This window comes from Schistosoma mansoni, chromosome 3 (genome assembly GCF_000237925.1).
Source record: "Schistosoma mansoni strain Puerto Rico chromosome 3, complete genome".
In the NCBI taxonomy this organism is placed as follows: domain Eukaryota; kingdom Metazoa; phylum Platyhelminthes; class Trematoda; order Strigeidida; family Schistosomatidae; genus Schistosoma; species Schistosoma mansoni.
In genome coordinates, this window is record NC_031497.1 from 364,135 (window position 1) to 390,226 (window position 26,092).

A 26,092-nucleotide genomic window follows, 5' to 3' on the forward strand; every position below is an offset into this window, starting at 1 on the left:
TCAACTATATAAAATTACTAAAATCTCCACAAAACCCCCCTTCTGATAATGATCATATGTTCACTAGTGACTGGCTCCATGAAATATTTCTTGGAGTTCTAGTGAGAAGCAGTAATCAGTGGAGTTCAACCAGGTCTGTTGTGAGATATCAACTCACTGAAGACATTGGTGAATGATTGCTCAATTTCGTGGATTAGTTGAATTTAGACATTAACACCGTTGGATGCCGGGTCAGTGGTCTATCGGTTAAGTCCTGGGTTCGAATCTCATGAGGCGGGTTCGTGGATGCGCACTGCTGGAGAGTCCCACAATAAAACCAAACGGCCGTCCAGTGCATCCAGGTTTATTATGGTGGTCTAGCTTCAATTGACTCATGATCTCAACTTTATAAAATTACCTAATAATTAATAAATAAACAAGTAATACAATCAACAAACATGTATACAAATTAATTTTTCAACTGAAATAAATAAGTAGTTGCTCACCGAAAATCTCGAAAAATATTGATTTAATTACTTAAAGGTATATTCATGAATACACTACCAAATAATTTCGTCAATATTTTCAATGATACATTTGACAGTGAAATGGAGAGAAAAAAACATTTGTAGCTAAAGTGAATAGTTTATGCTTGAAACCCTCATTATTCTTCTTAACAACATCATCAGTTCCCTGATTTTATTATCCAACTCAAAGAACAAAGCATTTCTTCTTTTTCGCAACATTTCATTGCTTTAACTATTTATATACCCTTGTTTGACAATTATTAGTTTATATATAGTTGAAATCATGAATTAATTGAAGCTAGATCAACCATGGAGAACCTGGAAGCACTGGACGGTTGTTCCGTTCTATTGTGAGACTCCTCGGCAGTGCACAACCACGTTCCCGCCTCTCGATATTCAAATCCAGGACCTATCAGTCTCGCGCCAGAGCACTTAACCTCTAGACCATTGAGCCAGCATCCGACGGTATTAATGTCTAAATTCAACTAATCCACGAAATTGAGCAACCATTCACCAATGTCTTCAGTGAGTTAATATCTCACAATAGACCTGGTTGAACTCCACTGATTACTGCTTCTCACTAGAACTCCAAGAAATATTTCATGGAGCCAGTCACTAGTTGAGATCATGAATCAATTGAATCTCCACAAAACCACCTTCTGATAATTATTAGTTTAATTCATTAATGTACTATAATAAGAGAAAATAGCATATCATTAAAGATACATGATAAATGTTTTTTTAAATTCAAGAATAAAAGTTCATCAAGGTCACTTCTTTCTCTTTTTTTAAAAAAAAAAAGAAAAGAAACAACAAAAAGAAATATTTAAATGAAACTGACAAAACAATCCCTAATCAAAAATTATTTTGTTTAGTTATTCATTTTCAAAATCGAAATTTTTCAAAAAAAAATCATTTTTTGTTTTTTTTCTAAAAAAAAACAAAAAAAAAATTTTGGAAAACTTTTAATGGATATTTTTGTTATTTTTTCTTTGTAAGATAATTGCTCAGTTTTGTTTTTTTTTTTTTGAAATTGTTGACCTTAAAAATTGAAATGGTCGAGAGTGAAAAAAGAAAAAAAGAATTAAAATTTATCATGGATTTTACAATTTATATTATGGACTGGTTTTAGATGTACTGTGGTGAACAAGAACATGACTAGGAACAATCGGATGTATTTAAGCACAAATTGCAGACTATCTCATCAAATTCTGATGACCATACAGTAAACAGTTAATTTGCAAAATAACAACCAATTGTCTTAATCTTCACTGTTCCTTCTGTAAATATCAGTTCATCTTCTCTGATTTCTTTTTTCATGCATTTTCATACCGATTGCGCTTCATTCCTGTTCTTTCCTTATCGATTTTCTGCTGAAATACATTCTATGTTTGACCATCGCCATATACTACTTATATGGATATAACTAGACCACACTACAAGACAAGTACTGGAAACTAATAGAAACTGGATATATATTTTGTTCTAGGAATAAGACTCCCTGATATCAGTACGTATCTACAAAACCATGAGTGATAGACTTCAGAACCTTTGAGTTTCATAGAAAGAGCTTAACCTTTAAACTACTAGATCTCATCTTGAATTGATATTATTTTAAGAGTTATTTGCGTTATTAGTTCGTTAAAAATAATTTGTTGTCAAAATGAGGGTTTATGGAAATCGTAATAATTTGACGGTTGAATTCATGAGTCCATTTTAACTAGACCACCATTGAAGGCCTCGAAGCACTGGACGGCTGTTTCATTCTGGTATGAAACTTTTCAGTGGTGCGCATCCACAATCCCTCACGCGCTACTTAACCCAGAACCTTCAGTATCACTGAATGTTCCAGTATTTCATACTTGATGTTCACTCTGGGACTCTAATCTAGTAACATTCACTTCAAAAGCTTATAAATTAAGGCAATATCGAGGCAGTACACCCAGTATACACATATACCAATTAGAGACTTATCAGATGAAGTCCAAAACATCAATAGGAAGATTCAAACAAACAATACCAAGTGAATTTATAATTTCATCCCATTGCACAAGCTAGTGGCTATCGGGACTCAGAAGATAGGTGGATAACGCGATGCCGTTCGAATCCAAAGGCACTGGGTTCGAGTCCCAGAGTGAACATCAACTCTGAGATGCAGGTACATCCAGTTGACGAGTCCCAAATAGAACGAAACGCGCGTCCTGGATTCCACTGTTAGCAACTATTTATCTTTGCTTACCATGCTTGTGAATTAAGGCAATATTGAGGCATTACTGACAGTATGCACATATATTAATAAGAGATTGATCAATTGCAGTCCTAAATGTCAACGGAAAGATTCAATAAACAAAACCAAGTGAATCTGATCTCACTTTACTTCTTTGAATACAGAAATACATCCGAACTGATATAATAATCTATACAAGAAATAGAACGATTCATCTAGAAGATATCATACTTTCTTGTTTTATCTTTCAATCTATGTTCTTTATTTAGAATATATCAATGATAATCACATATTGTAATCTACAGTCAGTCTTAAACTGAATCATGCATAAACTAACTGGAGAAACAATGTAAGATAGATCGAATTATTATTTAAAACCATATCTATATTTATGAACTCATGTAAATTACATGTTGTGACTTTTGCTCGGCTAATTATCACATGATTTATTCGCTAATCAGAATACGATTTATACAATCTTAACACAGTGCTACAACAATAACGTATTGACTGGTATGAGCAACCGAGCGTCCTTATTAGTCTTTTTTCCTACCTAACCCTGACAGTTGAGTTCAGAACGTCGATATCAGCTTTCACTATACGAATCATATCTTCCAACATACTTGGTAATATATACAAGCCAACTAGACCACATCATACCATAAAATAGAGAATAACAATTATACGAAATCAAGCCAGAAACTGGCTGTGATTGTGAGGGGTTGCAATTAATAAACCGGGTATAACTTAAGAAGAGTAAACCGTATAATAACAGTCTATAGGTCAAAATAAAACTCATAAGTAGAGGAATATGAATATACATATAATATAGTTACTTGATAGTTATACAATAAGAATATATATATATATAATGTTAACCTATTAATAGTTCGTAGATGTTACCCGTAATTTAATCTGCACTAGGATATATATATATGTCTTCTTCAAAAAATGGATTAATAGCAGAGTGTCAACTTGTTCAAAGTTATCTAACTGGCTTAAATAATAAGTCATTATTCTTTTACATGAACTGTATGTTTAACTATTCCCATTTGTATAAACTTAGCCATATTATTCTTAAACCTGAGATCATGCTTAGAATCATACAAAAGCAGCCTTTAAACATAATTTCAACAGGTTTATCTCAAGTTACATTCGTATGAGTAAAGTTTAAAGCGTATAACATCTTTCTACATTCAGTTACTTGATTAAAGCAAATATTCAAAGAGGTTACAACAAATATTTACTTATAGTTATTGTCTTAAAGTAGAAGTCTTATTGCTAGCGGGAAATAAACCGGTTAAGGTACGTTATGTGCATGATCGTGATGGAGCACGCTGATTGGCTAATTCTAAACCAATCAGCTCTGGCAAACATTTAGAAGCTTCTTATGAATATGCAGTAAATATATGAACGTTTTTCTAAACATTGAGTGCTGTTCATCTACCCTTGTTATTTTGAATACAATCTCGTTCCTGTTCAACGTGTTCTGATTTTGGGGTCTTGTCGAGCGTCGTCGTATAAGAATACTAAGCAATAGTAGTAGCTGGGTCCTTTATTAGCAAAAACAATTATAACACTTGTGAAATATGATAAATTACAGAAACTAACAACAGCTACATTTAGTAAATCTTAAACATATTTATAGGCATATTCTTTTTCTGTTCCATTTTATTTTTAGGATTGTGATCCTGGTCTTCTAGTTGAACTTGTACTTAAACTTCAATTACAAGTATTTTCACCAGGTGATTATATATGTCGAAAAGGTGATATTGGCAAAGAAATGTATATAGTTAAACGTGGTAAATTAAGTGTAGTATCTGAAGATGGTAAAACTGTATTTGTTACACTTGGTGAAGGTTCTGTATTCGGTGAAATATCTATATTAAATATAGCTGGTAAGTATACCTTTATGTTTGATAAATTAAACTAAATAGTTCCTGGGTTCGAATCTCGCGAGGCGGGATCGTGGATGCTCACTGCTGAGGAGTCCCATAATAGGACGAAAAGGCCGTCCATTGCTTCTAGATTTTCCATGGTGGTCTAGCTTCAATTAGCTGACGATTTCAACTATGAAAAATTATATTAATTACTTCTGGGAAAGTGTTAATATCTAACTTTTACTTATGATAGTTAATTCATCAATTATGTGATTAAAGCGAATTACAGTAGAAAACCTATTTAAACGTTTGAGGGAAAAACAGTTTGTTGACATTCAGGATTCTTTAAAAATCTGACACGATATTGACAATAAGTCTTAATTAATTATATATTTGTAAATAACCAAAAAACCAATCCTGTGATTGAATTTTGCCCCATTATATGTCAACATTCTGATTAGATACCTCATGTTGACGAATTTCACAGAGCATGAACCGTGTACCCTGTATTCTCCCGTTAAGCTCTATCTGAAAGAATGAAACATATAACAATCACAGTTTATATCAGAATATGTGTATAAACCTACCATACGATTTAAATAATCTCATGATCTAGAAAGGATAACCGCTTAATTCTAAAAATCTTAATATGAGAACACATCATTGAAATTTAATTTCAATTAACCATACTTAGTACAATATAGCTATACGCTGATACGATTGAACTTCAAACACTTGTCTAAGGACCTAGAAGCTCTGAAACGCTGTTTATTCCTAGTATGAAGCGCCTCAACAGTGCACACCCACGATCCCTCAAGCACTACTCCAATGCAAGACCTTAGGTCTCATGCGCGAGCGCTTAGCATCTAGACCACTGGGTCGGCATTCAACGGTGTTCATATCTAACTCCAGCCAATCCACGATACTGCACGACTGTCTTTCATTGTCTACGGTGGTTGACTGACTCACATCCGACATAGATTAGAACCTAATGGTCACAGCTCCTTACTAGAACCCCGAGAAATTCCTCTCGAAGCTTATCAGTAGTGGGTATATGATAATTATCAATAGTGGATTATGAGATTGTTGAGTTTTTGATTGAGATCATGAATCAATCAATATTAGACCACCATTGAAAACCAGGGGAAACCGGATGGTCGTTTCGTCCTAGTATGGGACTGGTGAGCAGTGAGCATCCACGAAACGGCCATCCAGTCCATCCAAGTCTAACACTGATCGATGCATAATCTCAATCGCAAACTCAACAATCTCCACAACCCTATACTGATACTTGTTTAAAGTTTGAAACAAATTTCTGTTCAATAATTTATATCTTTATTACTTTTAAAAGACAATTCCTTGTCTAAATACAACTGATCAGAAATTTATTGACTTTTGTTAATAATTAATAAAGATATTAGCAAGAATATTTGACAGTAAATATATCTTAGGATTTTTATTTACTCTAACATCCCAATAGTACTATGGCATATTATAAAAAAACAGTCATCAATGTTTTAGGGAGTAGATAAATTTCCAATATCACAAATTGATCCAAGTTAGACAATTATTAAAACCATGAAGCACTAGACAACAGTTTCCTCCTAGTATGGTACTACTTATCGTCTCTCGACAAACGTTTAATTCTTAGACTACCGAGTTGACATCTAATGGTGTATACTCATAACTTCAATCAGTTAGTGTAATATGATGGAATGACTGAAATGAGTCATATGAATTGCTGGAGGCTAACTCATCTATCCAAATGTAACGCACAGACCTTAAGGTTTGTAGGATTCGACTTCATCAGTTAATGGTATCATGATAACTCACTACTGGGGGTGGGAGCATCACACTACGACAAAAATGCTGCTTATTCCCCTCCCTTAATTTTCATCCTTTGGTTACTTAAAGTTATCCCATGATATAGATAAACTTCGAGTTAGAAAATTTTCACACTCTTCATATCCAAAAGCTATTTACTACTATAAATCATAACTATTCTGTTATACGTAAGATATATGTTTGTTATTTATTTAGAGTTAAGCAACCCACAACTCTTTGCATTTGTACTGAAGAAGATGACTTACATTTTAGTCACAGTTGACTTAAAATACAATATTACTAAAATTCAAATGGAATTTTTATGCATAAATAGGGTTATTAATCATTTGTATAGTGATTAACTTGTTTGACTTGTTTGAATACCTCCGGTTATGTCGGTTTAAACCCCGTTTTCTAAAATCACCAAACTGTTACTATATAAATTAGATCAATCATAAAATCACCTGATCAGTGTTTATGACCTCGAGGGGTAAATCCAGGAGTTCTAGTGAGAAGCAGTGACCAGTGGTGTTCAACCAAGTCTGTTGGGAGATATCAACTCACTGAAGACAATTGGTGAACGGTTGCTCAACTTCGTAGATTGGTTGAAGTTAGACATAAAAACCATCGGATACCGGCCCAACAGTCTATCGGTTAAGTGCTCTGGTGCGAGACTGGTAGGTCCTGGGTTCGAATCTCGAGAGGCGAGGTCATGGATGCGCACTGCTGAGGAGTCCCGCAATAGGACGAAACGGTCGTCCAGTGCTTTCAGGTTTTCCCTGGTGGTCTAGCTTCAATTGACTCATGCTTTCAACTATGAAAATACCAAATCTCCAACAAAACCCCTCCTAACAATGTTTTTCTTTCTTTATAATTATTTCTTCTAGGTAATAAAACAGGTAATCGTCGATCAGCTAATGTACGATCTGTTGGTTATTCTGATTTATTTTGTCTTAGTAAAGATGATCTATGGGATGCATTAACTGAATATCCAGAAACTAAAACAATACTTATGCAACGTGGTCAAGATATATTACGTAAAGATAATTTATTAGATGAAGATATATTACGTAAAGCACAAGAACAACAAGAATCAATTGAACAATGTGTTCAACGTATTGATAATACAATGAATCAATTAACAACACGTTTAGCTAGATTAATTGGTGAATTTGGTGCTAGTCAAGCTAAATTAAAACGTCGTTTAACTAGATTAGAACAAGAATATGATATGAATTCATCATGCCTAGTACAAGATAATAATAATGATAATCATAGTCCTAGATATAGAAAGTATAGTGATCAATTAACCAATGATAGTCAATTACCGATGAATACAGAATCAGAATATAATAGGAAATCTATCCAAACCATAAGACAAAAACAAGGAATTCAATTAAAAATTAATCATAAACAACGTAATACATCTAATAGTAGTTCAACTTCAATATATGATAAACGTGAATCATTAAGTTCATTAGGATCTAATATAACAAATGATACATTACCTTTTGTACAAGATGATGAATAGATTCATCAAGAATATATATTTATATGTATTTATAATGACAATTCCCATTTTGACATTTGACAAATAAAGAAGGAACGAATCGAACAAATTATGGCTCTACCCTAATATGTATATCTATGATTCACAATAAAGGAATAGCATTCATTTAGTAGATACATTACGTAATAATCACATATAATGACATATCGATTATTAATTGGGAGAAAGAGGATAAATAATAATAATAATCAAAGTCATCATTCGACAATCAAACTGTTGCTATGTTGTATAATATATCAAAGGAAAAGAAAGAACTAACAAAATATTTTGAACAGTTTACCGTATTCAAAACGGAACAATATTTGAGTGAACAATTTGTTTTCAATAACCTCATCAAATGCTGAAATATCCACAAAACCCCTTCCGATCAAAAATGAAAATGCAAAAAAAAAACGGGAGAATAAAATGCATAGTAAGAGAATTTCATCTTGTTAATTGAGATAATAATGATAAACAGTAACAGTAATAATAATAAGATTGGTGTGTGAATATAATATGTAATAAAAGGAGGGTGTTATCAAGGTAATTACGATAAACGAATTGGGAATAATGGATGTGAAGATTAAGATAGAGGTTACCGTATTCTTTCCATTTTTGTATTTTTTTTTGTATTTTACTTATTCTCTACATTCGTCTCTTGATTCTTACATAACTACTATATTATTGATTATTGATCAAAATATTCTGTTAGTTCTTTCTTCTTCTTTGATACATTATACAACGTAGCAACAGCTTGATTTTCGAATGATTACTTTGATGATGATTATAGATCCTCTTTCTTTCAACTAATAATCAAAATGTCATTATATGTAATTATTACGTAACGTATCTACTCAATAAGTGTTATTCCTTTATTGTGAATCATATAGATATATATTAATGTAGAGCCATGATGATAAACTAATTGAAAAGAAATATATTTATAAACTATACATTTCCCCTAATATAAGAACGTTCGTCCAAAATTAGAACGAATAGTTTCACAGTATTTGGTCGCTAAGTTGATGTAAGGCATTAAATATATATATTCTTCCTATTTAATATACATTTCCCCCATTCATATATAGATTTCCCTATTATAATAAGTAATGATAATGATCATAGATTGACATCTTTATTCCCTTTTCTATTTCTTATCACTATAAACTACTATTACATGGTTGAACAGAACAGTTAAATTTCGCTAAGAAAAATTAAAAAATAACAGAACCACATGTTGTTGCTGTTGTTTTTTTTCGTTTGTTTGTTTTTTCTTTCTTTTTCTTTTTTATGTACCAACATTGACGTTTAATTGTGAAAATATATGATTTACTTCATTTGTTTGTATGAAGTTTTAGGTCAGTCATGATTTTGACCTTGACAATGTATGAATAAACAAAGATCATTTTTAAATTATTTTAATTGACTACTGAATGTAATTATCTACATAAATATGTACGGGCAGTAATTGTTTTATTCATTTACTTTCTGCTTAGCCCAGCCAGTTAAGTCCAGAATACCAATCTCAGCTTCTGTAATATGAATCATTATTCTCAAACATACTGGGTTTATATACCAAACAGACAGACCATATCGTACCATAAAATAGGAAATAACATTTGTACAAGATTTAGCCAAAAGTGGCTGTGAATAGGGGGAACAGTAATCAATAGACTGATGATAACTCAAGAACGGTAGATCATATAACAAACGTTCATAGGTCAAAACAAAGCTTATAATAAGGGGGACATGAATATAAATAGTTCAGTTATTTAACTACTATACGATAAGAATATACGCATAGTATTGGTCTATAAATGGATCCTAAAAGTTACCATTCTTTATTCTTATCGGGACATAAAAGTACTGTAAGGTGGAATACATTTGAATGTTACCTATGGTCATCGATTCTCACAGTAGGTTACAAGCGATATATAGTTTGTTATAAACCGTCAATGGAATTTAACATTTGATTTTAGATAAACAAAAAGAATCTTATTTTTGTACAACTTAGCAAATTAACTGTATAAAATGAGAAAAAAACATTGTTTATCTACATAGGATGAAAATGTACTTGAAGTTTAGATAGTTTAATAATGATTTTTTTCATGGAATAATATTGCAGCCGTTAAAGAAAATTTTTGGAATAATCTTACGTCACTTTTGATACGGTATTGTACTAATGAGGCCGGTAATCTCTTGTTTGTTGGTTGCTCTTAAACACGGTCTCCTTATCATGGTATCCGTCTTTAGTCATATTCACATCCTCTGAAAGTAATTTTGATTTCCGAAATGGGGATTTCAAGTCGTACCAATAGTTTGTAGCTGTGAATAAATCCCCAAAATCAATAGCTCTGTGAATCTTCGATATTTGATGCTGACCACATTAGTTTTGCTCGACTTACCTAAGTGAAGTCACTCGGTTACTCATCTGCACCAGATGACGAATGCCTACGTCGTGCTATGCATCCCTTTCAACTACAAGCCAGCTTAGACAAAACGTTCCTTCGACATACAGACAGCCTTCCAAATATATCTTCGAACTTCTTCATTCTTGACTTCTGATTTGACTGAGTTGGCGTACTTCGATTGTAAAGGTATTACTGGTTAGGGCGTTGTCAAACTCCAAATACTTGTGGCATCTTTAATTTTATAAATTATTTGAAATAATGGCAAGATGAATGTTTTTAGCTCCACATAGTTTATTTGATTCACCGAATATGATTTTTCTGCACCTATTGAACATCTGAACTAATATTTTAGGTTTCTGATGAAAGAGTATCTACGACGCTTTTAATTTTGGAAATAAAGTGACTGGTGATAAATTGAGCAGAACTAGGCTCCAATTTCGCCTGTAACATTTTTTCTTTTTGACAAGTGATCTATTTCGGGTACTTTAACTATTTACTCACTTATCTCATTAAAGTCTGGAATGTACAAGCTATTTACTACAGATCATTAATCATATAACCTGGAGGTGAAAGTGTTCTTTCAATACCACGAGATCACCAACAAATACATCTTATTACAACCGTCAACTACCTTCTGGTTTTTGGCCGATGGAGGGATCCAACCTAATACTTGACAGGTAATCTTCCTGTAGAGGTGATCATATTCAATTGCGACTCCATGCCTACTACATGGTATTAAGAGGTGATAATTCTTCACACACCTCTTATGAGATTTTATTTAGTGAAATAAGACATCTTGAGTGTTGAGAAAATGAAGACCTTCGGAAAGCTCACATGTTGCTGGCCGGAGATAATTGCACATCTATATCGTACGGGAAACAATTGTGAGAAATGTTATATGTCGAAAAATCATCCTTCGAAGTAAACTGTGTGGTCAGTATCTTCTGAGTCCTGACAGAGAATTCGCACAAATTATTGTGGCTACTTTCTCCGCAAACACTATGCACTTGTTGTTACTGTTTCTTTTTCTAGGTGATCTGATGTTTTCTTCACATCTTCATGAAATTTTGACTTCACAATTCAAGATTTAAGAGACGTTTTTAGTCGGGAGAAGGTTCCTATGGTATAAGTGACTGATGATGACTCCTATTTAACTGCAGACGCAGTAACTACCTGGTTACATGGTGAAGGGTTCAGATGTTTATTCACTGCTTCCAGACACACTTGTTCTTATATCCATGCAGAAAATTTCGTCAGAATATTAAAAGCTGCTATTCATTCCATCGCTGTTTCAACATTTGATGAACTGTAGGGGGGAGTAGAAACATTTTAATTCCAATATGGAAATGCTAGGTATTCTGTAGCTAAAGAGACTCCATCAGAGCTATGAAAAAGGAAGAATTCTTAGTTCGAATATGAAGTGTTCAGAACCTACAGTTATTATTATTATTATTAGGAGTGACTTTCTGACCAGCCGAGGGGATTGTGGTGAAGAACGCCGGAAAACCTACAGTTTGAATTCTATGTACTAATGATTTATATACACATAACCGTTATGTTGATCAAAAACAATTCCAGGAACCAGATGAGCCGAATTCGGTTGTTATTTCTTGTACTAAAGAATATATTATCGATCATATAGATTCGAAATTTAGCACATGGTCGCATAGACATACAAAGAAACAGAGAAAAGTAGTACAATCGATCACAAAAATTTGGATTCCCGTTCAGACTGTAGTGGTTATGGTATTTGTACCAACTTATGATTCTTTTGCACTTCGTTGCGTGTGGATTAAAAATTTCAAATATAATACGTCCATTTGTGCTCGTCTAGTTCTGCCTTCTTTAAATAGCACTATTTCGGAAATTCTTGCTTAACACATTGTTCAAACACTTGCAGTTACCATGTGTTTTCTTCAAGATGAAGCAATAATTTGCGAACGCTGTAAATTGCGATTCGGGATATTTGTGGAAATGGTTATTACTATTCCTAACATAACATTAGGGAGTTTGTCAATAAATAAACGAATCTAAGAAGCACAACCAAAGTTAAAGTTTATCGATGCATCATGCTCTTAATGACACACTAGCCACTTGTTATACTTATCGAGTCGGCATCAAAATTAACGAGAGAATTCAGCTGTCATAATACCACTAATTGCATCAAGACAGTGAGTGATTACCTTCCGACCGTTTGGGCAAACCTGTTTCACAACTCGAAGCGATCCTTAAAGCTTCCGGAAGGATGAGAGAAAATTTATTTTTCAGTTTTCACCAACTATAAGATGCGCAACTGAGTTATACCCAACTGGAGATCTTAGGGAGCTAATAAGTAGTGGTACGGTTATTAAATGAGTGAGGAAAGTATTTCTGGATTAGCTCTGAAGATAAACACAGTTGCTATGGAAATACTATATTGAGCTCAGATCCACGAGGAAACGATTTTAGAAAGTATTCTATAACACCTAACACTTGTGAAAATACCAAGCTCCACTTATTCACTATATACTCTCTGAAATGGAAAAACACGTTTATCATACCATCAGTACACAATCTTGACATATAATTACAATAACGTCAAACGTACTCGCTCATCGAAGAAATATTGAATAATGAAGATGAAGGTCATACATTGGCACGACATTGAACTGCCATCCTTGACCTTGATAGAGTGTGTGTCTTCACAAATTCCAGACATAATTGTAGGGAATTAAAAAATCCTACTATTAGTCGGTTCAAAATAAGTTTTTTATTGGTTTTTTCAAACAGATGTAATAATAATGTCATTTATATGAATATATATATTCAGTAGCATTCATCCAAAGCTCAAGCTTTTTGTGGTATAGAAACTGTTCTCACGTAAGTACAGTCCTCTGAACAACTCGGGATTGCTATAATCCGCTTTTAATGGTAACCACTACTTTTTATTTCACCCCAACGTATGTAATTTTGTCAGATGTTTGTGAATTGAACTAAGATGAACGTTGAATCATAAATGTCTGTTTTTACCAGTACACCATGTCTCTTGTCATCAATTACCTTATTTTTTCTCACTTTTCCAAGAGTCCTACTAAATTTCCAAAAGTACCGAACTATTACCTAAAGTACTTTGCTAGTTAACCTACTACGACATACGGGCCTTCGGTTTTTACATTGCTTTATTATCTTGTCCATTAATGTCTATCTAACTCATTTGGCTACAACCATTCAGTTAAACTCACCATTATTCAAGCCTGAACTTTCGTCTATCGGAGCGTTCACATGGGTAACAAAGGGACAGCTAACTGTTTTTTTCTTATTAAAAGTCTCCTTTGTGTCGTAAGACCTCGTTTAACATACTGACGACTGGTATTGTAAATATAATTAAGAATGTAGAAATAATTCGTCTGAAAATTTCAGGTAATGTCCCAAGTGTTCCAGTGAATTACCAACCATTATGTTTAGAAAGAAATACGAACATACGGTAACCTGACGTTTATTTTACATTATTCACTTTTTTTGACAATTTGGAAAATTATTCTGTATCCTCTTTGCTTTCCAGCCAACATCCTAAATCGACTCCACAATAACTGCATATACACCTTAAATATGGTACTGACTCCAATATTTCGCCTAGAACAAGATGACAAAAAGCTTAAAGTTATCATTCATGCTCCAATGGCTAAAATATCTGAAATGGAAGTATGCGTTGAAGAACAAACTTTTTATTTTGATTCCTCCCCTTACTATCTCAAGTATGCTCTCAATTGTTCTTGATTGATGTATTTAGATTCGACATTCCAGGTTCTGTACTAACGGATGAAGATACTTTTGACTATGAGTTCATTGACGGTGATATACATATTACATTGGAGAAGTCTAAACCAGGACTCTTCAAGGATTTAGACTTAATTACAAAATTGTTGATAACTCCATCTGAAGCAAAGCCTTCCAAGTGTTTGATTGAAGAATTGGATGGTACTGTTGAACAACAAAAGTTCTGGTCATTGGATTGGTTTAGCGATTCAAAAAGTATAAGTTCAACACCAGAAGATGTGATTCTGTCTAAACCAACTTATGGTTTTAGTGGTTCCAAATCTGGACTGTTCCAAGTTGAAGTAATTTACTTCCTTTTTCAAATTTATACTCAACTGGTAACTTTATCAGAGACCTAAGCACATTTCACAAGTATGTACCTGTCAGTTAGCTCATAGCAAAGGGAAAGCAAGTCAATCGGCTAACATATATATATATATATATATGATTAGGGGTTCTTGGCAGATGCATTTGCAGGCTACATGGTTGGAACATTCGCTATCAAAACGACCAGTGGTTGAAGATTTTTAGCGGCATCGTTCAGAATCGATCACAATAGCGCAAATACGTTCACTCTTTATCTGCCTTAAATTTGAAGTTGTAACATTGTTTTTCACTTTGTTTCATACATTCATTTTTTTTCTATATAATATCACTCATGCCTTATCTTTCCTACTAGTTTCGATACTGTTAGTACTCTTAAAACTCCGTCATACCTATTGATGATTTCATCTCACTTTGCTGTTTTGATTTGGCTATTCGAACCAAAAAATATGTCCCCGGTTCTGTGTTGTTTATGACTAGCTGTTAGGTTAAAAATTCATATTAACGTCAAGTCGTTTTCTTAAATATATATTGTATAACATCCTCTCTTTTGTTTTCTTTTTTGAAAATGCTACTTAGTCTGATTTAACACATGCGGTGGATCTGCCTCATCCCGATTCGGTTGATGTTTTTAAACGATCAGAGCTTAGAAAAGTGGATGAAGAGAAGAAATTTCTTGTCGATCATTATCTGTGAGTTTTAATTAATTTTTTCTGCATCATTTTCATTTGGTTACTGTTGAAAAAGATGGCAAAACTGTATATTGTTAAAATTTTGAGTTTTATTACACAGACTAAAATTCATTTTATAGTAGTGTATGTCAAAAAGTACAATAAACAAATATTATGCAACATTACGGTGTAGAAAAAACGATGAAAAATAGATATAAGGTACCAAAAGATGGGTAAAGACTTAGAGAAGCTAGATTTCGTTCAGTTAGTAAGTACATTTTACCATTTATAAGACAAAACCAGATCATCACTGGCTTTAACTTTAAGCTGTATTAAATTACTTAGTTACTGAGTTGTAAAATGGTCCATAAAACTTCATCCATACCGTGGTAGGTAATCAATAGACTTATGTAACGAAATTCAGCAGCGACATTCAGAAGTGCAGTTGTACTATTGAATAATTAATAATATGGAATGTATTTCTTGGTTTTAATCTTCCCACAATTATTTATATCGAGTTGATTTCAGTGAAGAATATATGGCCTAAAGTTTCAAGTTGGTTTCTAATATTTTATTGAAATCACTAACCACTCAAAGTTAGACAGCCACTATAAACCTTAAAACAATCGACGGCCGTTTCATCCTGGTATGAAACTACACGGAAGTTCTCATCCACAGTTTCAACACTGATCTAAAATTTAAGGGTTCCTGTGCAAGACCAAAGATTCTGGCTTCGATTCCCGCGTGCAGAGTTGTGGATGTGCATTGCTAAGGAATCCAGCGCTTTCAGGTTTCCAATAGTTGTCTAGTTTTGGTCGACCTGGGATCCTAATGAAATCCAATAATCTCCACAACCCTCTACAGATAGTTTCTAGTGGGTTAGTATTATTATGCTATTTAGCTTTCCTGTTTTTCAAGAACGAGTTGGAAAAAACTGGGTTTATTCAGTTGTCAGACGAACTTAATTGACTTATTTAACATTCAGACCTTCCCTACTGTAGCTAAATGTATTTTCCGAGTGCTTTTATTGATGGGTTTCCTTATGAAAAAGTTTCTTAAATACCCTGAGAAAAACTGGGGAATATTAGTTACAGTTCTTTTCAGTATATGTGATACTTTTGATTGGTTCAGTTTATTCATCAGTGCAAAGTCATCTAATAAGCTCATTTGTCAGGCACAAACTTCGGCCACACTCTAAATGTGAAGGTTAGTGGTACTAGTCAATTACCCGAACCGAAGTAGGTTGTGCCGGATTCGAACCTACAGCTTGGTGGATAAAAGTTGACCACTTCGACCACTGAGCCATTGGCCCACGCAGATACTTCGTTTTCTTCTGTTTAATATAAAGTTTTAGAATTTCCTGCTAATATGAATTTATGTCATACTTTCCATTCTAATCAAGGCTTAAATTTGTTCGTTTGTATACTAGTAGCTATGAAAATTGTCTATGGCCACTCAACCCTAACTTTTAAATATCTCATTGATAATTATTAGAAGAAAGCAATCGTTCTTTATCATGGTACAGTAATTATATATGTACATCCATATATACTGAATAGCTGAGAGTCTTTTAACTTTAAGTGATCTCTAATAAGATTAGTAAACCTTCATCCATTTGGTACCGTCCAGGCAACCGAGTGTAGCATTTCTAGCCCGGACTATTTTATTCAAACATCCTAAAAGTTCTTTTTTTTCAACTTTAAAACTTTCCCAGCAATTAAATCACATAAAAATTTATCATTCGACTAGAGTTCATCATCCATCGATTAGCATTTGACCCACCATTTTAACAATTAGAATGTGTTTATAGCGCTTCCCTCCTTTGAAACAAATGACGATCATGGCTACGCCTTTTTTACCTTCATTTCCATCTTATTCTGTTCCTTTTTCTATCACTGTCGGTCATTTTTGAGCAGATAATGTATAATGTCCCTTCATTATTGTGTGATATTTTATTCCGTTTATGATTTTAATTCTATATACTCAATATTTTGACAATAACCTTCATCCCCTATGTATTTATTAAAAATTTGCTTATTTATGATAGTTTTTCGTAGTTCGTATTCATAGTTCCCATTTCTATTTGTTGATTGCCATTGACACAGCCACTATCTGTTACTTAGTTTATCGTTTTTTTTTTGTAAATAATTTTTATATAACTGTTGCAGAAACCAATCCTTTTTTGATCGTATTCTGGTGCATTTATATGTTTCATATACTTACCCCCAAATGCCCTGGTACGGCCGAGAGTGGGGGGAGTCCTCTCTCTCTCTCTCTCTCGGAACGCTCGCATTTGCCACACGTATATAGCCTCTGCCACACAAGTCCTACTCACTGCCTTCTCGTGGCAATACTGTTGTTTACGAAATTGAGAGGACGAAAAGCGAATGTCCGGCGCTTTAACCGGGTTGGTGGACACGGCGCGTCGACTTGGGCGAGTTGGAAAACCCGGATTCCAAACCAATGGTGCACATGGGCCCCAGTATCCTGAGGGAACAAATGGGGTATGAATCAATCGTTGGTCACAGGCTACCATGGGACTGCATCTCCTCACGATGCTCCACTGCCTTGTGGATCAGATCTTTAGGTCAAAGGCTCGGGGTTTGGCTCCCTAAGAAAACCACCTCTTCAGTCCGGGCACCTGGGCAGTATCACAGCTCTCACATAAATCAAACGAGATTTATGTGGCGCATATATATCTGGTTCCCCTTTGTACCAATATTTATGTGTTTACATAAATAAATAAATAAAAACGAAATGAGGTTTTTTAAACACATTGCTTATATTGTCATCAATGTAATAGTACTACTGTATTGTAGATAAGTATCTTATATTAGTTTCCAAATTTTCAATGTCATTCAATCATTCGGTTCAAGTCTTTTAACAGATTTAACATGTGGTATAATTTATTTTTAGAAAATCAATTTCTACAGTCATTAATATTCTCAACACTTATTTTCTCTATCATTCATATTTGTTTCTGTTCTTATTTTTTTTACCTCTTTTATAATTATGGTTGACAAATCTCAGTGCTGATTATTTCGAATCGGACTCTTGGATTCATATGACAAACATTAATCTACCATGGTCTATTGATAAAAATACTAATAGTTCACCGGAATTCTCATCTGATGAACGTCATCGTCTAATCACTTTATCAACTCGTCGACTTCCTCTTCAACCTGATAATGCTTTAGAAGAAAAAATGATATATTTAGGCCTACTCGATCTATTATTTGCTTATATATATGATTACAGAGTTCGTGAAGGTGAGACGATGTCCGAATCCGGTTGGAATATAGTGAAACTTTCGGCTACACTTTCATGGTTTGAGGTAATTTTCTTTGTTTTTTTTCTATTATTGTTATTCTTTCTTTCCTCCCTTTCATGGTTGTATTATTAAAATATTCAAATTTATGTCACTTGGCTTCACAATCTGATACACTGTCACTGAGCTATTCGGGTTGCAGACAACTCTGTGTAGGACAGAGATATTTGAAATTGATTGTGACCTAAGTTATGTTTGTCTAATACTTCTATACTGATCAAATTCTGTCAATTAATATGTTTAGGAAAAAGCTTAACCTAATCAGACATAACATTTCTTTTTTCCCCGTTTTTACAGGTTTATCATTCCTTACCTGAAGTTGTTGTGTCATTCTATAGACGTGCTTTAACTTATCCTCTTGTACGAAGTTGGAAATTTTGCACACTTATCAAGCGGGACGCTACTTCTCTTTTACAGCATACTAATAGTAAGGCTGATTGTAATTCATAGTCGTTTATTCTTTATGATGAATTTTTACCTCTCAACAAAAATCTATCACAACTATTGGCTATTCATTGTTGTTTTTCATTGGTAATTTAAATTTCAATGGCTTCAATATTGTCCCCTGAAGATTATAAATCCGACTTTAGTATGTAAGTTGTGATTCACTGGTTGGGACACTTGACCATAAACTTCTCGGTTGTTGATTTGTATTGCACTATAATTACTGAAGTTTCAATTACAGTTTTATGAAAATTTGTACGTTTGGAGATTTTTTTAAAGTACCTATGGGAGAAATCTCAGGAATACAGTTTCTTTGGAGTCTTTTGTTTCTCGTGAAGTAAATTAAAATCGATATGTAGAGATGGCCCCCGGTGAACTTCAGAAAGCTTTGAAAGAGCTGAAGACGTTCCATCCAATCGTCTTTTGGAAGAATATTCCAGAGTCTCGACATGTAGCTTCCCGATTGGACAAGTGCTAAAAGCCACTGCATGCGGATGGGATAACTGAAATGATGACATTGTTTTTACTAAAAACTATAAATATTTGAGTGTTTTGTACCATATTTGACACTGTTTGAAATAAGATTCCTTCCTACTCGCTTTATGTTTTCTAACTTGCGACTTGGAGGGTTCTAGAGTTTGGGTGCTCAGGTCGTACGCGGTATAGCGAGAATACAAGCTCTAGATATAAAATGATCAATAAAGAGTCTTTGAATCACCACTTTCGAAGTTATAAACTTCACTTAGGTTGTGATGTGTTTGTTCAAGATACGATATTCTTGTATTGAATTAACATGAACTATGCTCAGCACGACATCCAACATGTGATTTAATTATAAATCTGGGTATTTGCTCATATATATGATTTCATCCTAACTAATAATCAAAATGGGTGTACAGTCAACATATAAAGAGTGCATTTTCGAGTCGGGTCGTCGTCATGTTTTGGGGTTAATAAATCTTCGTTTCTACCACTCTTAGTGTCCTTACTTTGTGTCGTGGAGATTGAAGTGGTTCCTCGTTTTTCTTTTAAAGTATAAGTAATAAACGACGTGAATATAACAATCACAAATAAAGTTCTGTTGTTATTGTTCTTTATTGGTTGGAGAGTAGGGGTCGACTGTGGATTATACAAATCGATGTTGTTTGTCACTGCGCTATTAAGTTTATCATTTGGAATGCGTAATCATAGTATCTTATAGCATAGTGCAGTCGATAAACGTGTCAAGTACATTGAAAATACTTGATCCAATAAAATTTGAGAATAATTCACTGTGTTTTGGTTACAATGTTCATAGTTCTTTTGATTTTATACATAATTCTGAACAGTGATTCTCTTGGCAATATGTGACCAAATCTGTTAACTTATTTCCATTCTCCTATCCTTATTGGCAACCGAAAGCCACAAGAATCGTCGTTTAGGTTCACTTACAAAATCAAGAAATTCCCTTAAAGGCTGTATACATTAGAAAGTTGTACACTCTAGAAGCTATCGCAATTCATCCATTCAAACCTGACTTCTGAATGTAGAAGAGTCATATTCAATCCATTATTTTGCCATCTGTCCTAATTAGGAATACCTTATGAATGCTATTTCGTTTTTTGTTCTGAAGCAAACCAAATATAAAGAGCTGTGTAATGAAAACAGTACAGCTGTTCGCTCACTATTATTTCTTTACCTCTCTCCTCGTATTGTTGCCGTGATCTTTTATCTTTCCTTCTCTATAGCCAAACAATGGTGTTTGAAGTGTCTATTAGAAATTCGCGAAATTTTAATTGCCTATCCTGGCTATCATGTATTCACTGAATTATATCTAAATGATTATATTGTATGGATTCAGACGCGAGCATGGTTAGTTTTTCAAAAGTTCAATATGTGATTATTTGTCATGTATATGTTAAATTTCATGATTGATAGTTAACTTATTATCATACTATTGTTATTGTCTGTAGTCTCGGAGTTCGATACTTGATGGAGTTTTAGTTGTGCAATTCTGTGGAGTTTCATGCCCAGTCTAAATAGCTGTCTAATGCTCCCTGGTTTTCAATGGTTGTCTAAACAAGTTGAGTCCGTGATATAAACTATGAAAACCTAATCTCTACTAACCCACTTTATTCTGGAGATTAAAGGTCCAATCTCTGGACCGAAGGTCTTGGATTAGAAGTTCTATACTAGAACGTAACAATTCTCCAAGTTTCCCATGGTGGTCTACCTAAAATCACTTCGTGACTTTTACTATGTAAATTCGATAAACATACTTCTATTCTGTCTTAATCGCTGACTGCCTAAATGTATTTTGATAATCTCTCTTAATTTCTGTAGACTTTCTCAATGACGCTTTATAATGCATAACATATTATTCGAATGAAAATGATTACCATTTCTTTTTATGTATTTATTTAGTGAATCGAATTTACATGATCTTGGCAAGAGTTTGGAGCAAGTAAGTTCATTCATCCTTTTCTTTTATGTTTTTGAAAGATATATATATATATATATATATATATATATATACTGGTTTTTGTCATTTATTCCTTCATTTGTTTGTTTCGTTTTTGTTATGATATCCACATATTCTAATTATATTACTTACAAGTAACTAATATTTTATTGCACAATTTATTCCTTGTGTTAGAAGTTAGACACTAACACCGTTGGATGCCTGCCAGATCAGTGGTCTATCGGTTAAGTGCTCTGCCGTGAGACTGGTAGATCCTGGGTTAGAATCTCACGAGTGCGGTATCGTGGATGAGCACTGCTGAGGAGTCCCATAATAGGACGAAACGGCCGTCCAATACTTCCAGGTTTTCGATGGTGGTCTAGCTTCAATTGACTCATGATCTCAACTCTATAAAATCACTAAAATCTCCACAAAACCCCTTTTGATACTTTCATATTAGTTGATGTCTCGTTTTATCTGTTCCGTTTATCATCTTGAATCTTAGTATTCAGTTTAAACTGATCATTGCCTAATTTAGAACTATTGATTCACTTATATACTTAAGTTTCCCCAGGATTGTTCTCCATCAGCGCCTGAGCTAATAATAGGGAATGAAGTAGTTTAGCTTATCTACCGCTTCACTTATCTTAGGAGTACATGTATCAGTTTCTACATTGTGTTTGACTGAATATCTGACTGATGCATAAGTTCCACATAGACAAAACAAAGGTCTTGTTACTTCAATCGATCTCGGTTACATTATTCCAGTGAATTCGACCACATTCTGATTGAAGAATAAGATTTTTGGGGATGTTAAATCCCCAGAACTCACTTGGTAAATGACTTATTTTTGTAATTTTATTTTAAAAGTTTGAGTTTCTTTGTTTTCGCGCCAAAAGCGCTCCTTTCACCTTCGAGTCGTATTTCCCACTTGGAAATATCTTAAACGCTATTGATCCGTTGTATCTTTTTAGTGTGCTATTTTGTAAAGTTTCACAAGGATAATTTTATGCTGTATTTATACGTTTGATTTCTTCCTATTGTGACTGCTTGCACTTCCGGCTGCTTACGGAATATATTTTCCCCTACTTCGTCTTGGACTTCTCAATCTAGTTAGCGGGGCCTGGAACAACGGATTAGAATAGCCTATCGTGTCACTGTGTCATTGACCTTTCGTTCCGTTACCGAGTAAGGAGAAACCGTAATTAGCATCAAGCATATCAGTTTTAATCGTTGATAAACTATTACCTTGTTCTAGCATATAAAACAACGTTTACAACATTAATAATTTCATCCAATTCTATTAGTCAATCTTCTATAGTATGAAACTAATCAGAAACAACAAATTTGTAAAATTTTTCACATTTTACCTCAATGTTAGTAGAATATAGATCAGTATTACAAAAAAGTAATGAAAGCTAGCTAGAACAATGATATTAATTACAGTAAACTATCGAAAAAGAAAATGGTACAGGAAACAAGTGGAGTTAAGTAACTGTTATATCCAGACGAGGATTATGAATGGTAACTTTTGAGAACTATTTATGGATACATATTATACGTATATTCTTAATATATAATTATTCAATAGCCAGATTATGTTTATCTATACTTCTCTTATTATAAGCTTTATTTTGACCTGTGAACTACTATTATGCGATTTACTATTCTTGATTTATACCCAGTCTATTAATTACTATTCGCCACATTCACAGCCACATTTGAATAAATTTTGTACAAATGTTATTTCCTATTTTATGGTACGATGTGGTCTGGTTGCTTTGTATGTAAACCTGGTATGCTTGAAGTACATGATTTATATCACAATCTCAACTAGCTACTTTATGTAATTGGATAAGTTGAATAAGATTTTACTTCTAAGATTTCATTTCTTTTCATTCAGAAGTAGTAAAAGAGTGATAATATTGTTGCCATAAACATAAATAGACTCACAATTTACTCGTGTATCATAAGTTCCCTTCAAAAATTACTCAACTATATTTCGTTACATTTCTCCTCCTAAACAGAGTTCTCTTCTTTCCTTTTCATTTCCTCTGTAGTTTAAAATGAAGAAAGATTTTGTTGATTTGAACTTGAAACAAATTGAACAAGTCGGTCATGAATGTTTAAAAATGGAAGAACTACAAGATTCATTAAAACAAATGTCATTTTCTGCAAATGATATAGAAGATCAAAAACCCAAACCTTTACAAACTTAAGCTGAAGAATTTTAAAAGATTTTTTACACAGTTTCTGATTGTACATTTGAAAACTTATTTTTTTCTTGTGTTCCTGCTTCCTTGAAACGCATATTTCTATATTTAAATAGTGTTTCATTGATCGAAATAAATTTATTTATGAGCATAGTGGGAAAATTCCAACATTATTCTCCTTGGTAAGCAAAGATGGATAGTGGCTAACAGTAGAATCCAGTTTGACGCGCGTTTCGTCTTATTTGGGACTCGTCAGCTGAATGTACCTGCATCTCAGAGTTTATGTTCACTCTGAGACTCGAACTCAGTAACTTTGCTTCAAACGCCATCGCGTTATCCACTCAGCTACTGAATCCTCATAGCCACTTGCTTGTGCAATGGGGTGAAGTTTAAATTCACTTAGTATTGTTTGTTTGAATCTTCCCATTGATGTTTAGGACTGCAACTGGTCATTCTCTAATTGGCATATGTGCACACTGTGCGTATGGCCTCGATATTGCCTTATTTCACCAGCATTGTAAGCGAAGATGGATATTGGCTAGCAGTTTAGGCAATATGCACATATGCCAATAAGAGACTGACCAGTTGCAGTCCTAAACGTCAATGGGAAGATTCAAACAAACAATACTAAGTGAATTTATTCTCCTTTGGTTTAAACTTCTTAACAACAATATACGTGACCACTATTTGTTTACAGTTATCAAAATCCTTGTACACTACTTATAAAATAATAAGTAGCTAGTTGTTATAACAGATGAAAATCGTATGAATTATGACTGTCTAGATCGTATGTTCATATGTTGATCACTCTCAACACTTGAAATGATATTGACATGAGACATCTAATAAAAGGATATCAAAGGACATAACAAGTAGTTGCTAAGGAGATTTGTTTTATATGACAAGATGACATCTGCGTACAAAATATTTGACATGAAAATAAGAATACGTCAACACTTGAGGTGTAAATAGCGGTGCGATATGGGTTTTTATAGAATAATATTATAACAACTATGGTTTAAATTTATTACTCATACCCTTTCATGCACTAAATACTAGTTTCTCCCATCTTCGCACTGAAACCTTTTGCCAGAAAGTATTAATAATTTTAAAAGTGATGTAATCGGTTATTATTGTTCAAAGATGGATATAACAGCCAATAATTTGTGCAGCGATTAGCCATCGTATTAACGTTATTACTAGGTCGGATTCAAGTTCGAATTCGGTTGTAGCCAGTGACAATTTGTTTGTCAACATACCATGTCTTCGTGTATTCGACCAAAAAATTTTGTCCACTAGATATATTGAAAATATATTACTTTACAGTTTAGAAATATAACTCAATGTTAAAGTTATGGATAGTATACTCGTGTTGAACCCAAATGCCTTCAAAGTTTAATTCGTGTATGGTGCAGTCTTAGAATTAAAGAATCGAAATGTCAGACTTGGGACACTAGATAGAGATGATGAATCAGTTGAAAAGGTTATGAACTTTTATCAACCGAAGTGGTTACTGTGAATGTTATTTACACCTAACCGCCGCTTCCCCAACGTAATATACTGAGTAATATGGATGGTGAAATAAGGAATGGTCTATCGAAATAGTGCACAGATAACACATAGTCAGCTATACTGCTATCAAAACTTTTTTTCCTCATATAAAGCTTTTTTACAAACAAAGATTCATTTGTTTTGTTATCTAGGTATGTAATTCTTTACATAATCACCATTTTAAAATGGTTTCTACAAGGCTATGTTGGCTATGTTGGCTGAACACACTGATTTTTATGTACTTTAATTACACTAGTCAATCGTCAGATGTATATAAATCGATCTGAGTAGTATTTTACATCGATTAATTCAATAACTTACAGTAAGCACACAATTTACAATCTTGTCATAAGATTAAATTACTGTGACCAACACATGCAACTAGGATATATATTACTCCTTCTTTAAATATGATCACATGTCACAAGAATTGAAGAAAATCAATTCGTACGCCAATTACACTTCAATCAATTAAGATATATTTTTCTACCAGATCAAGTGGAAGACAATCCTTTAATCTCTACAGACCACCTATACTAATTGTAAGCAAAGATGGATAGTGGCTAGCACTGGAATCCAGTTTGACGCACGCCACTTCGTCCTATTTGGGACTCGTCAGCTGGATGTACTTGCATCTCAGAGTTGATGTTCACTCTGGGACTGGAACCCAGTACCTTTTGCTTCAAACGTCATCGCGTTATCCACTCAGCTACTGAATCCTGATAGCCTCTTGCTTGTGCAATGGGGTGAAGTTCAAATTCACTTAGTATTGTTTGTTTGATTCTTTCGATTGATGTTTAGGACTACAACTGGTCATTCTCTAATTGGTATATATGCATACTGTGCGTATGGCCTCAATATAGCCTTAATGTTATACTATGTCTATACTAATATTCAGTATGTGCCCTCCTTTTTTGATATCGGCCGGA

General features: G+C 33.7%; 2 protein-coding genes across 2 annotated transcripts in view; both read left to right on the forward strand.

Moving 5' to 3' along the window:
• Smp_194700 (putative cyclic-nucleotide-gated cation channel) overlaps positions 1 to 7,968 on the forward strand; it is a gene marked incomplete at both ends in the record, with an annotated part of 29,855 nt that extends 21,887 nt beyond the window's left edge. Inside the window, 2 exons of the mRNA XM_018798825.1 lie at positions 4,415 to 4,631; positions 7,325 to 7,968. Of these exons, the coding sequence (XP_018650675.1) occupies positions 4,415 to 4,631; positions 7,325 to 7,968 (861 nt within the window). The remainder of the gene's footprint in view (positions 1 to 4,414; positions 4,632 to 7,324) is intronic.
• A 6,017-nt stretch (positions 7,969 to 13,985) lies between these two features.
• Smp_121810 (hypothetical protein) lies at positions 13,986 to 23,618 on the forward strand (the record flags this gene model as incomplete). The annotated part of the gene is made up of 8 exons (XM_018798826.1): positions 13,986 to 14,131; positions 14,167 to 14,494; positions 15,096 to 15,208; positions 18,218 to 18,521; positions 18,813 to 18,942; positions 20,687 to 20,810; positions 21,363 to 21,402; positions 23,460 to 23,618. 8 exons carry the CDS (start codon positions 13,986 to 13,988, stop codon positions 23,616 to 23,618), a joined length of 1,344 nt encoding a protein of 447 aa, XP_018650676.1.
• Positions 23,619 to 26,092: the final 2,474 nt, after the last annotated feature.